Genomic DNA, 13179 nt, shown 5'->3' on the forward strand with positions numbered 1-13179 from the left:
ATTACTTGAACATGTCTGTACAAATGCCTGTGCGGTAGTTGATGACAGTGAGTTTCTGTGTGTCAGCCAGCTCAAAGTTGTAGGAAGTTGAGATCTGTGTCACATGGGTATAGTAATAAAATTTGAAAAAGTGCTGCAGTTAAATCAAATGAGCTTAAAATTTAATGTCAAACTCTCATTTGATTTAGAAATAGTGATAGCTGCTCATGTTCGGGTTTGTTGTGCATGAGCACCACAGTAAGCACAGATTTTACAGCACAGTCCACCTCTCGGGGCACGGCTGAAATATTTCATTTTACCAGGATTTGAGTGCATCTAAAATCCCCATCCAAATACTTTGACTTGATCAAAGGATTTTTCTTTATTGATTTCCTTCCAAGAAAACTGTAAACGCTACTATTTTGTGTGTTTAACAGCTCTGACGTCTGACATTAAAAAGCTGTAAACACGGAAGAAAAATATAAATGTGGTCGGTGGATGACCCATCCAGACTGGCTGGATATCAGTGTTCAGTGTTTTTCTACATAATCCTATTTAATTTGAAAACTGAAGCCATATTTCTCATAATATTAAAATCTTGTCTAAACACAGGAAGCAGGACAAGAACTTTGCTGAAGTAAAACTTTGAATTTGGCAACAATTTTGTTTATATTCACCGCCAAAGCACTAAGAACATATTATGTAATACCAATTGGGGGCATTCAGAACAGTCTAAATTACCATGCATGATGACCTCTCCTCAAGTACTTGAGCCTTTTTTTTCCAAGTGGATGTTAATTGCCATTGTGAAATGAACTGAAACCAGCTGCTAGCGGGAAACCAGTCTAAAATCATATGTGATGCTTCGGAAAATGTTCAGCCCTAATGTTAAAGTACACATGATTTGAAGTTAATGGGCTAAAACCTGAAGAACTGCCAAAATGTCCTGTAAATGAAGCCTTAAAACCACTGGAACATTTGAGAAGAACCAACTTTTTCCTTATGCACCAGAGCCGTGATGTAAGGGCATCAAACTGCTTTCGTGCATCTTTTGGAAACTCAATTTCTATGTTTTATTTTGCTTAATCAGAGTTCTTCTTTTACCAAAATATAATCACTTGTACCTAAAATGCAATATTTTGTGATTTAAAAATGGAAAAGAGTGAAGAATAAATCTAGTTTCTCACCTATTTGACCAACTATTGAAAGCGAAGCAGCCAAACAGGGATATGGTTCTAAATTATAGACTGCAGATAAAAGATGGACCTAGCCAGCATGACATCAACTACTGGTTTGTGGACGACTGTTTTAAAGTTTGAAGTTTGGTTTCTTGACTCTAGTTTTTTTTTTATATTTGGAAAAGGGCTTAGCATGTAGGGCTGTGCAATATGAACAAAATCTCATATCCCAATATAAGACATCTATCGTCCGATAACGATATAAATCACAAAAATGTAACATTTTCTGTAAATTCTGTGAATCTCGGGCAGCTCGACTTGCGGGAAGTGTTTCCAGCTGCGCGTCATGTAGCTGGAATCGAGTGTTTTAACAGATGCATGAAACTATACAATTTTAGACATAAGTTGTAACAGCCGCCGTTTTCTTTGTGAGTATTTATTACACGGCGTGCTGCGGGGAAAAGCCTGTTCTAACGTTTGAGTCTAAGGTTTATTTTTTAGCACCTGGCGGCTCTTTTTTACTTCTCATCCGTAAATAATCTGCTCTTTCAGTTTATTTTGAAAAGTCTCAACAGGATCTTGAGCTTTATTGTGAAAGGTTTATGTGAAACATAAACAAGCAGACACGCGATGGTGTTACCGTCGTTGTTGCTAACCACAACGCATAAAAACAGGCGCTTGTCTGTCCGTAGTGTGGTTATATTAAAAGAGAAAAAGAGAACTTTAAGAAATTAATATAGCCACTACAGTGACCATCAAAACAATGAAAAAATATTACCGTAAACAGTTTATTTTCCGACACCACGAAACAAACGATAGCGTAAAATGAAACGATAGACGTTTTTATATCGTCACCCGATATATATCGTTATATCGAACAGCCCTACTAGCATGCTAGGTCATCAGCTAACCATTTGGGAAGACCTAGCAGGCACTTGGTACCGTATAACTGCCTACAGTATAAATATTATTTGTTTTATTTCGTTTTTTTATACCTAGCTATAAACATATTATTTCTGCTTTAAAATCAACCATTTTAACATCAGTGTTGGAGCTTGCCATAACTGGACAGGAACTACAGTTTCTTCATTCCCATATTGTTTGACTTAATACTATTATCTTACAATAAAATAAAATAAATGCTCTTTTGATGGGACTACTAGCTTCTACTTAGGTTGTTTACTTTTGAGGATGCTGACTTTATCTACATCACCTTTGCTGTTGTGTCAAATAAGAAGAGAATAAGAAGAACCAACTGTCAGAGTAGCTACAATCACAAACAAAACAGCCACAGACAAAATTTGAAAAGGTCGAGCGTTGCAACAGCAGCTAAGTAGACTTGGCAAACTATTTGTGGTTGATTCGATTGTGCCATTATAATGATGCAAATACATGAGTAATAAGATGCAGCAAGTCAAGCTACTCTTTTAGAGGCAAGCATAAAAAACAAACAAAAATTTAAAAATGAAGCTAAAAACTGCAGTTCATCTAGTGGCCACTTGGTGTTGGTTCCCAAAGCCAATCGGTTCCCATAGTACCCATGTGTCCAACTTACCAGCATTAAAAAGCATCCCAAAAATCATTAGAAAATCTCCTCAGATCAATAAAAAAACAGGATTTACAGTACAGGAATGTCCAGCTTCTGAAATGTATGTTTCTTTAAGATGTTAATACTTGGTTGGGAGCTCCATCACCACAAATTACTGCATAAATGTAGCGTGGCACGGAGGCAGTCAGCATGTGGAACTGCTGAGGTGTTATTTTGACAGCAGCCTTCAGCTCTGCCTGCGTGTTTTTCATCTTCCTCTTCACAATACCTTCAAGATTCTTTTAGAGTTTAGGTGAGGTGAGTTGGCAGGACAGTATTAACATGGTCAGTGAACCATTTGGTAGCAGTTTTAACACTGTTCATCCTCTCCTGGAGGATGTGAATGATCGTCATCCGGGTAACCATTAAATCAGAAGTTTGCCAAATGATTGCGGCTGTATGTGCTAAACAAGGGTGAGAGATGTAAGGTGTTTATGCTGTTTGAATAGTAATTTATTGACATACTTAAATCTGAGATACTGGATTCCTGCTTTTCATGAGCTATTAAAAGAAAAAGGTGAAATATTTCTGTTTATGTGCACTGAATCTGTAAAATATACATTTTTTGAGACGCAGTAGTACAGTGTGTACCATAAACCTGTCAAATAAACATAAGGACGAGCAGAGAGATCGTCACACTGTGCTTATAGAGACCTGATCGTCATCTTTAATGTGTGTCAAACTTATGCCTTAATGAAAACTGCATCATGACATAGAGAAGAGGAAGCAAAAAAGAAGCAGCCCTAAGGCCGAGTGGTTTGGCTGTGAGGTGATGCGTGCAGAGAGCCGATGAGTATAGGAGAGAAGTCAATGTAAACCACTAATGATGCACAGCCAGTGTGCTGGCACAGCTCATAGGGCCTTGAATAACCACAGATCCTCCCTGTCACTGTTTCTCATTTTGATTCTGCCCATCCTCTGGCTGTTTCATAATTCGTACGCTCTTTGCGCCACGCTTATAATTTCTAAATTTCCCATCTGGTTTAAATTTCCTATTCTGGCTTGCAAAATATAACCAGCATTATGTTTTCCTCACAAAACACCCCTCTCCCTATCCTAATGGCAACTGTGCCTCTCTTTTTTTTTTTGTTTGGTTTTGTTTTTTGTGGGGCTAAGTACTTGGAAGGGTGCTTGACATAACCGAGTTGTCACAGATATCACTATCAGATGAAAATGGACTGTGAAAAGCAGCGGGATCTGCAAAAGCTGTCCTTGATTGTGTCGAAATGCGACTTTGAAGAGGCGAACAAATTCGTTTCACCCAGCATCTTATCTTCCAGTTTGATTGTGTAACCCACCTGGAGCACATTAGAAATCAGAAAATGGCTCATCAAACAGTTCATGCTCAACCAGTATTGACACAATATTTATGCCAGAATTTGTCCCATTCTGATTTTTACCGACAGTTTTATTTGTGTGGCGTTCCACGTGCATGTGCGACTAGTCTCCACACTTTGCAGTGCTCTTTTGTACTCATCTCTCTTATGTTTCAGTTACTGTGACTCGAGTGGTCAGGCTTTAGCGTTGCTCTGGCTCGCGTCTCTCTGCAGACCCTGTCCGGATCACAGCTATGCCAAGAGTGTGTCATTATTTGGCCTAATTTGTGTGCCGGCAGCAATAAATGAGATTAAGCGTCACTAAAGCTGTGTTTACTGTTCTTTGTGGGAGAGAACTTTGGTAACCACCCTGTAGTTTCTCTTGCTTTGTTTACATCATCTTTGACTCAGCTCGTTCATCCTCTTGCCTTCTCTTCCCATGCATAGGAGTGGGTGGCAACTTGGTAGCCATCCAGGCCAGCAGGATCTCTACCTATCTGCACTTTTGGAGCATCCCAGGGGTGCTACCCTACAAGATGAGGCAGCACTGGCCCAATCCCTGCATCACCTTCTTCTCCTCAGGTAATGCTGCCATGCGGTGGAAGCTCTCTAAACCAGAAATTTAAACGATTTAAGGAAACTGACTTTAAATGTCCTAACAGGCATTGGTAAAAAACAAATTCTACTAATGAGGGGCTGGAATCAAGCATTCTAGACACAGAATCAGCCCACCCCAACCTGCCTGAACCCCAGGAAGAGCCAGCCTCTTCACGAAATCCAAACCCAAGAGCTACAGCCCCAGGGCCACCCAACAGGCCCCGCCACACCATAGTTTTAAACTCACTGTCTCACCACCATCATCGTCATTTTCAGCCAGAGACAAACGGCCAGCTCGTGTGAATGTGGGGCTTGATCTATTAGCTGACTGCAAATAAGACTTCCAAATATGCTGATGTCAATCAGAGTCTGCAGAATGTGTAAAAAGTCAGCTGTTGATGTCAGATTAACTATAAGTGGTGACAATATTGACAATGTGGAGCTTGTAAAATAACTCATATTATGTTACATCATACAATCACAGTAAAGTTTAGACTAGAAGTTGGAGTCAAAAGATTGGTGATACAGATCAGTGGTTGATAACAAAAGGCACTATTTTCTTACATTTTCTGTCTCCCAGGGGTCAACTCAAAGTCAGCACGGGTGCTGTTGATGCTCGTTATACCCGGTCACCTGGTCTTCCTTTACGCCATCTCTCTGCTACAAGGAGAGGAGGCACCTATCACCATAGCCTTCACTGTCTGCTACCTGTGTGCTGCTCTGATACAGGTACACTGATTCAGCCCCATGCCACATACACTGTAAGAAATCATTTGGGTTTTCCTGTTGATGGTAGCCAAGACTGAGCGGTTTCTCATGAACTCGTTGGCTCTCAGCTGACCCTCAAGTTTCCAATGACAGTCTGACAGAGACTGTGAAAACCAGTCATCAGAAGGTACATTATAGACTTAGACTTTGTACAGTCTGATCAAAATGGCCGCAACCACCTGTTACCAAAGTGTGAAATGACCTGTACCAGGTGTGTGTTTGAGCAGCTCACTGGGATAAAGAGTTGCTCCAGGATAGAGCAGAAAGTCCAGCGCAATCCCCAGCATAACATCATCTATCTTGTGTTTGGAAAGTCTGTGTTACTGAACAGAATTCTGTGTTTTGTCCTTTGATACCAAGTCAATAATAGTTTGGCACTCTCGGTAATCTCCTGGAGGTTCCAGATGTCAGATTTCCTAACAGCCCAAGCCCAGAAAAGTTGATTCCATTTCTAGGAAGCTTCATAGGACACTGCCACGGATCACAGATTTTTCAGCTGATAATCAAATACTTAATACAATCAATATAGACCATGTAACCATTTAACCATCACTTTTAGATATACATTCTAATCATCTGCTCCAACTATTCATCCACTAGGTTTTATTTTTTCCTCTCCAACAGCTGTTTGTTCTTTCTTTCTTTTTTATAAACAACTGTTAGAAAGCTGTTTACTTTTAGTTGTTTTAAACCACTTATCTTATTTATTTAAAGTCAGCTCTACTTCTACCACTTTAGGCATTAGTCACACCGGCCTAGAGACCGGTTGAAAACCCCGTCGCTCCCTCAGGTCGGTTTCAGGGGAAAATGCACGTTCTCCCACTGACTGGTGCGTGATCACCTGAGGTTGCTGGTTCAAATCTGTCTCAGAGAGTGTGGTGCACCAAAAATGTCCTGTTGCTTACTTTGGTCACTAGCACATTGCTGCGGTCGCCCAGTGTGCACGCTTGTAAATGCCGCACATGTTTAGATGCCAGACAGTTGGTAACTAATCACAGAATGATACTGAAACTTAAAGTGTGCCACAAACTGGAAACAGAGAGCATTCACTATCAAAGTTAGAGCTGCGTCTTACAGTTTTTTCTGAATGCTTAAACCCTAACTGTGATTCCTGTAGCACAATCTCTAAAACTATTCAGACTTATAGCAAAACCACTCACTGAGTTTGCAAAACTAAAAGCACAAAAACTGTAGGCACAATTCACTGCACAACACTCAATTACCAAATTTCCAACACACTCGTAGCAAAAGTATACACATGTATGGCTATCATTAACACTAATTTGCCAACTGTCTGGCACACTTTCACATGTGAAAACTTTTTTAGATAATTCGTTCACTTTGCAATCAGCCTAAGCACTATAATACAGGTAAGCTGTGTGTGCGGAGTACAATGGAGGGAGCAGAAAGAGTGAGAAGTAGAGGAGGCCGAGGAAGAGGACGTGGAGGTGAAGAAGTAGGATGAAGAGGACGACAAGGACAAGGAGGAGCAAGAGGAAGACGAGGAGGGGGGAGAGGAAGATGAGGAGGGGGGAGAGGAAGGGTAGGAAGAGTAAGAAATAGAATTGCTGATGACATCAGAGCTACAATAGTGGACCATGTAATCAACCGTGGAATGACCCTGAGGGTAGCTGGCCAACGGGTCCAGCCTAACTCGAGCCGCTACACTGTAGCAAGTACCATAAGGACATCTTGAAATGAGAATCGGTTAGTACAGTCACTTCGCACAAAGATTTGTAGCACTGCCATATGCCAATGAGAAACACACCAATACCACTGATGTAAAAATACTGAAATTGTTACTTTACAGAATTGCTAGATGACCAGATGCTGGGGGCAGAGGAAGCATGTTCACTGCAGACCAAGTAACCCATATAGTCATTATGGCGATTGCAAATAATCCTACACTTGGAAATAAACACTTGTGTTTGTTTTGATGTGTTTGAATAAACACCAGTACTTGAAGTTTGGATCCCTCTATGCTTATGGATCTATGACAGAAGTATGAGCTCAAACTGACATAGCCTACCTTGTGCACAGAGAAAGCAAAGCCAGATGTGTTTTGTATTCATACCATCAGTGTGCAGTTGGCGCATTGTGTGCTTAGTAGATGATGGCTTGTGTGTACTGTTTGATACGGAAACACCATTTTTACGAAGGTGTGAAGAGTTAATCTAGCTGTGTTTGCTTTTGCAAGAGAACTACAATGTTTTGATTATTGGGTGACAGGTTTTCTTATTTGTGTGAAGAGTTTTGCAAAATTAGCCAATAGTTACAAAAAATGTGCTTACGCAATCAGAAAAAACTGTAAGCTGCATCTGAACTAGAAGCAAAGCGCCAAACAGAGACCACAGATGGAGAATGACATTGGGCAACTAAAAGGAACTACGCATGACATAAGCGTTAGTGATGGGAAGTGATCAGGACCTGGGATACACTTTTCACAAGTTCCAGGGAAGCACTGATTGGCATATAACTTGATAGTAAATGGTTTAGAGGACCACCTAGGCAACTGGATCACTAACTGATTATTCAGTTACTTTCTGTTCCAGCAGTTGATGATGTGCAGTTAAAAATCTCATTTAATTACCTCAAACCATTTTTTTTTGTCCAACAGCTTGAGCTAACATTTAATACTTGAACCATTGTTTATTCTCTTAATCTTAATAATGTTACAGTTACTATTTAAATCATTTGCTTTACTATTCGCTGACATTTCCTCATTTCAACCATTGTTTTAGGGACAGATTTAACCATACTTTAACTATTAGCCATTTTTACAACTTTCCCTTAACCTTTAGAAAAGTCTAAGAAAAGCCTCTGGACTTCTTTAAATTCTTCAAGAAGCTTTTCTTTCCAAGCTCCTTAGACTGACCTGGATGACTGAGAACCTTCACAGACAACCTTTAGAAAACTATTCAAATTCCCCATCATTTTATTTTCAGTTGCTAAATATTACTATACTGTTACAACAGGTCTTTCAGTTTCGACAGTTGGGCCATTACATTCACCAACTTCATTCCTTTAGCCATACTTTCAACCGCCCATCTTTTCCTTTTAGCTGTTTAAATCATGTATATCATTAGATTATTTGTCCATTACTGGCAGCTAATAGTTAGAAAAGAAGCTAACTTTACAAGTACTCATTTTGACACTCACAGCCCAGTTGTCTTCTCTCTTCAGGTGGCTATCCTCCTTTATGTTGCTGACCTAATTGTCCGTTTGATGTGGAGACGGAGTCTGGACCCTGACAACTTCTCCATCCCGTACCTGACTGCCCTGGGAGACCTGCTCGGCACTGGTTTCCTGGCTCTCTGTTTCCGCTGCGTGTCAGTGGTTCAAAGCCTGGGTCTATAAACTGATTTTTTTTTCCATTAAGAACTGAACTCTTAGCCTGCCACCATCGTATTGAACCCGATTTTTGTTACATTAACAAAAATGCTTTTGATTGGACAATAAAGCATTTTTGGATCTTTCCCACTGCGCCTGAGAAATCCGTATTTGTCACAATTCAAACCTTTACACTGATGGGAGGTACAGCACTGGTGACATCCACCCATTTACATCCATTCATCTGGATAGGTTATTCTGCTTGGACACATCCACTTTAAGCCTAGCAACCAATCAATTTTTTTTTTTTTTTGCCTAGCCAAAATGATGTCCTTCATTTTGAATTAATGTTGACTATGATTCCTCTGTTTCTTGGTCCTTATGTGGTTACCCTGCGTGGAATATGTAGCAACTTATCATAGTGGCATGACAGCAAGGTTTTGTTTTGTCTTTTTAAATCTAAGGGATAGAACAGACTTAAAGCAGCCCGTCTTTGGGTGCACTGCACTATGCATTGACTTTGGAGGATGGAGAAGATGATATATGTCACCGTATAAATGACATATGTCATACACTAACTCAGCAGTCCCCAACCCCCGGGCCACCGACTGGAATCGTTCGGTACGGGCCACGTGAGTTGAGGCTCAGGTGTGAAATGTATCGTTAACTCAGTGTCCCTGGGTCTTTTCCCATGTTTTAATTGTGAGACTTATTTTCAAAGAAATATTTATGCGTTACCATAGCGACCAGAGAGCATTAAGGGGCAGAGAAGAGGATGTTACTCTCAATGTTGTTGGCCCATTTCAGAAGGATGCTGCTAATAAAGTTACACAATTACACAGTGAATTCGCGTTTATTATTATACTTACAAAATACCACGGTTTTTGTCTTGGTCATATTATTTTATTTTGTTGTATTTATCCGCGACACCTTAAAGGCCGATCCGTGAAAACCTTGTCTGACACTAAACGGGTCCGTGGCACCAAAAAGGTTGGGGACTGCTGCACTAACTGGAATATAAAATAATGGGGAATGTTCTCATGATAATCTTCTTATCTCTATCATAATCCACAGAATGTACTTTATAAGGATTCTAACAATCAAAATAGACACCAGTCTTTGTGCAGATTTATAATGTTGAGATACTGAGACAGATGGACGGACAGAAATAATAACTGTTAAATGTTTGACATCTGTAAATCTTTTTTTTCTCTTGTCCACGATGCACAGCGCTCTCCTGAATATCTAATGTTCAGATTATGTAGAGCTTCTTGTTGGACATTCACTAGATAAATGTACAGTATCATTAGTGTGCACATTAGGTCAATAAGCTAATGATTACGAGAAAGGAGATTGTTGTTCAGATTTCACATCATACTAGAAATTGTTAAAAATGTGTTTCTAAACACTGAAGTGTGAAAATGTGTGTGCACCTCTCACCTTGTGCGTCACGATCTCAATGTTCAGAAAGCGTTCTGCAATATTTTGATAGTTGTGAACTTTGTGCTGCCACTTGATGATTTTAAAAAAACCAGACAGCTGCCTCTGGAATTCTCTCACTACTTGATATTACATCCCTTTAATGGAGGGTCAACAAAGCCTTACTATTCAGTGATTTTTTTCAGAACCAGAAGACCTCATCATTACAGCAGTGAGTGCATACTTATTTTGTCTGTTATGGAAAGTCTTTGCACATATTGGACTTTAAGGTTTTAGCTCAGCTCTTGACCAAATCCAAAACTTACCTTTAACCCCAGTTCTTGGTCATAGTCTGTCTTGATATCCTTGATTTTCTTTGTCTTGTCTTAAAACCCCAAAATAGCAGAGTTCAGAAATATCCCACTCTTGTGGACACGTTTAATCCACGCTGGTATAATTTGCATCTGGTGTCACATTCTGCCTGTGTTCACTGTGCCCTTTTTTAATTCACGTAACAGTTAAATTCATGTTTAAGCTGCTTTATATTCAGACTTTGCACATTCAAATGTTCAATAAAACATAAAAGATAGAATCGGTAAAAGTTCATGACAGCATTTGGGTGACTAAATCAGACTGGCCCAAACTATGTCCTTGTCTTTCTGTTTGAGTTTACATGATGTTTCAAAATAACACTGAAACACGAATGTGTGTGTACATGCACTCATTAAACACAAGGAGAGTTTCTCATTTTTCACGTGCATGCACTTTTCGAGTAAACCTCAGACATAAATGTGTTTCTGTCAACAACCTGTCTTCTCAGTGAACATTTATGTGAGGTACTGCAGTGTTAATAGGTCTTTGCTAAAAGCTTTTATTGTAACACTGTTAAGCACTAGGTGCATAAGAACAATAGACGTGTACTACTTGAATTCCAGGTTAGTCATCTGAGATTAGTGTATTAACTGTGATACTGTGAGATTTTAGACCACAGCTAAGATTGTGTTGTACCAGCACACAAGTGAGTCGTAACCAGTGTGGGTGAAGGGGCTGGATGATATAATTTAAAATTTGTCATTCGCATAACGATTAAGGTTAATATGACAGTTTTAGGAAATTAGTTCTTTAGACTATTATGTTTGTTTGACTGTGGATTGTCTGCTGTTTGAATTTTTGACAGTGATCCAAATTAGACGCACATTTAATTTAAAACTGTTAAAAGGAAAAGTTTAGTGTTTTAATAAATTATTATTTTCAACTGCCATTTCTAAAAATGTAAAAGAGTAAAATATTTGGATAAGAAGGCCAATAAATGGATGTTGCTGGTAAAGCCAGAGTTGTTGTAGTAGTCCCCCCGCTTCATTCATGTTCACATGGACGACATATAAAATGATGTTCTTGTAGTCTACCATAGGTGGCGTGATGTCTGCCAGGTTATAACAAATTAGAGGGTATTTGCATTGGGCCTCACTTGAGGGTCACCTTGTAACTACAAAATGCTCTGATCCAAAGTGGAGTCTCGCATACCTGCAGACCACTACACCAAATGGTTTAAAGAGAACAATCACAGATAAAAACATGGGAACATTACTTGAGCATTTAATTTGGTAATTTTATAAACATGGACCCAAGTTCTAGTGATGGCGATAACTTGTTCACAGTGCTGCCTTTTATCCCAGTTAAATGCTTAAACTGTAAAATGGAAAAAAATAACTATTTATCTATGTCAAAGGCAATCACCGTAATATGAATTTTAAATAGTGAAACACTCTGTACCTTAAAACTAGCATAACTTTATGCTTGTATAGCTCCCTATTGAGCTATACTTATATGTATAGCTCAATAGAGCTATATGTGTAAGGTATAGAATAAGTGGCTTAGGTAAGCTAGCACCTGCTAATTACAGCTAAACCTTTAAAGTGAAGCAATGGTAGCAGTTTAGCTAATTGTTAAAGATAGCTAAATACTTGTTTGCTTTAAACTTTAGAGTGACAACTATTTATCTTAGCACTAACATAACCTAAGGACCTAGTCACACAGTCTGCAACCATCTGGCAACAACCAAACATGTATTCTCTGATCAGTTGTGAATTGCTGTGAGAACTCACTGTGAGGTTGCTTGCTCAGCTCATTTCATACGGGCCTAGAGACCAGGGCAGCGTGCATTCGACTGGCAACTGGTTTCTCTGTATTGTGTGCAGTCACTAGCATGAAAATGATTGCAGAAAGATATATGGTACTGCACCAAAAACCTCCTTGAAATTGCTTTAGTCACGAGCAGATTGCTGCGGTCTTCAGCAAATTGTCCAGAAGATGCTGACTTTTAAAAACTATTCGACAGGTGGTAGTGAAACTGGGAAGACAGGGTTGTCCACTAGTCTCTAGGCTTGTGTGAGTGAGGCCTAAAAATCTACAAGTTATAAACAATGAAAACGAACATTAACTGCTAATATAATATACCTGCTAGCTATTAGCTCAACTTAGCTCACTGCTAAATGGCTTTTAATTGAGAGTGGTCAGTCTTTGCATCTAGCTTTTTGCAAGAAAGCAAACCTGTATTTTATTCATTTCTTTTTTAGTGTATCATCCAGCCCTATTGGACAGTATGGAGTGCAACTGGAACAAAAACATCTGACTGCAAACTTGCACTGTGTTTTATTAGTAGTCTGAAGTTGCCTTGAAAGCAAAAATGTCAACCATGTTGTAACTAAAATCTCATCTACAAGCATCTCAATCTGTATTTAAATGTTGCAACAGTTCTTTGTCTTTTCCTTTACCTTTGTCAGAGCTTGTACTGTACTTCAGTGTTGACACTGCCACGTTATGACGTTAGGGCCTTTTTAAAGCGCCTTTATTTTCTAATCTTGCTGTGTTCAGTTCTTCAAGCTTCCATACCTACACTGTGCTGTCTTATGTGTCTGGAGATTAAAGCAAAATTGTTGGTGAGTGTTAATGTGACTTTGTGGCTATGAACAGTTCTATTTTAATAAAAAACTAACAGACTAAT

At 39.3% G+C, this 13179-nt stretch overlaps 1 protein-coding gene across 4 annotated transcripts in view; it reads left to right on the forward strand.

The window, feature by feature from the left end:
* LOC113013215 (solute carrier family 41 member 1) overlaps nt 1-13178 on the forward strand; it is a 38505-nt gene extending 25327 nt beyond the window's left edge. For all 4 annotated transcript variants that reach the window (XM_026153937.2, XM_026153938.2, XM_026153935.2 and 1 more), the window contains exons 9-11: nt 4509-4643; nt 5239-5387; nt 8610-13178. In XM_026153937.2, coding sequence (XP_026009722.1) covers nt 4509-4643; nt 5239-5387; nt 8610-8783 — 458 coding nt within the window. In that variant the 3' untranslated portion in view covers nt 8784-13178. The remainder of the gene's footprint in view (nt 1-4508; nt 4644-5238; nt 5388-8609) is intronic.
* The last annotated feature ends 1 nt before the right edge of the window (nt 13179 follows it).

This window comes from Astatotilapia calliptera, chromosome 20 (assembly GCF_964374335.1).
Source record: "Astatotilapia calliptera chromosome 20, fAstCal68.1, whole genome shotgun sequence".
Lineage (NCBI taxonomy): Eukaryota > Metazoa > Chordata > Actinopteri > Cichliformes > Cichlidae > Astatotilapia > Astatotilapia calliptera.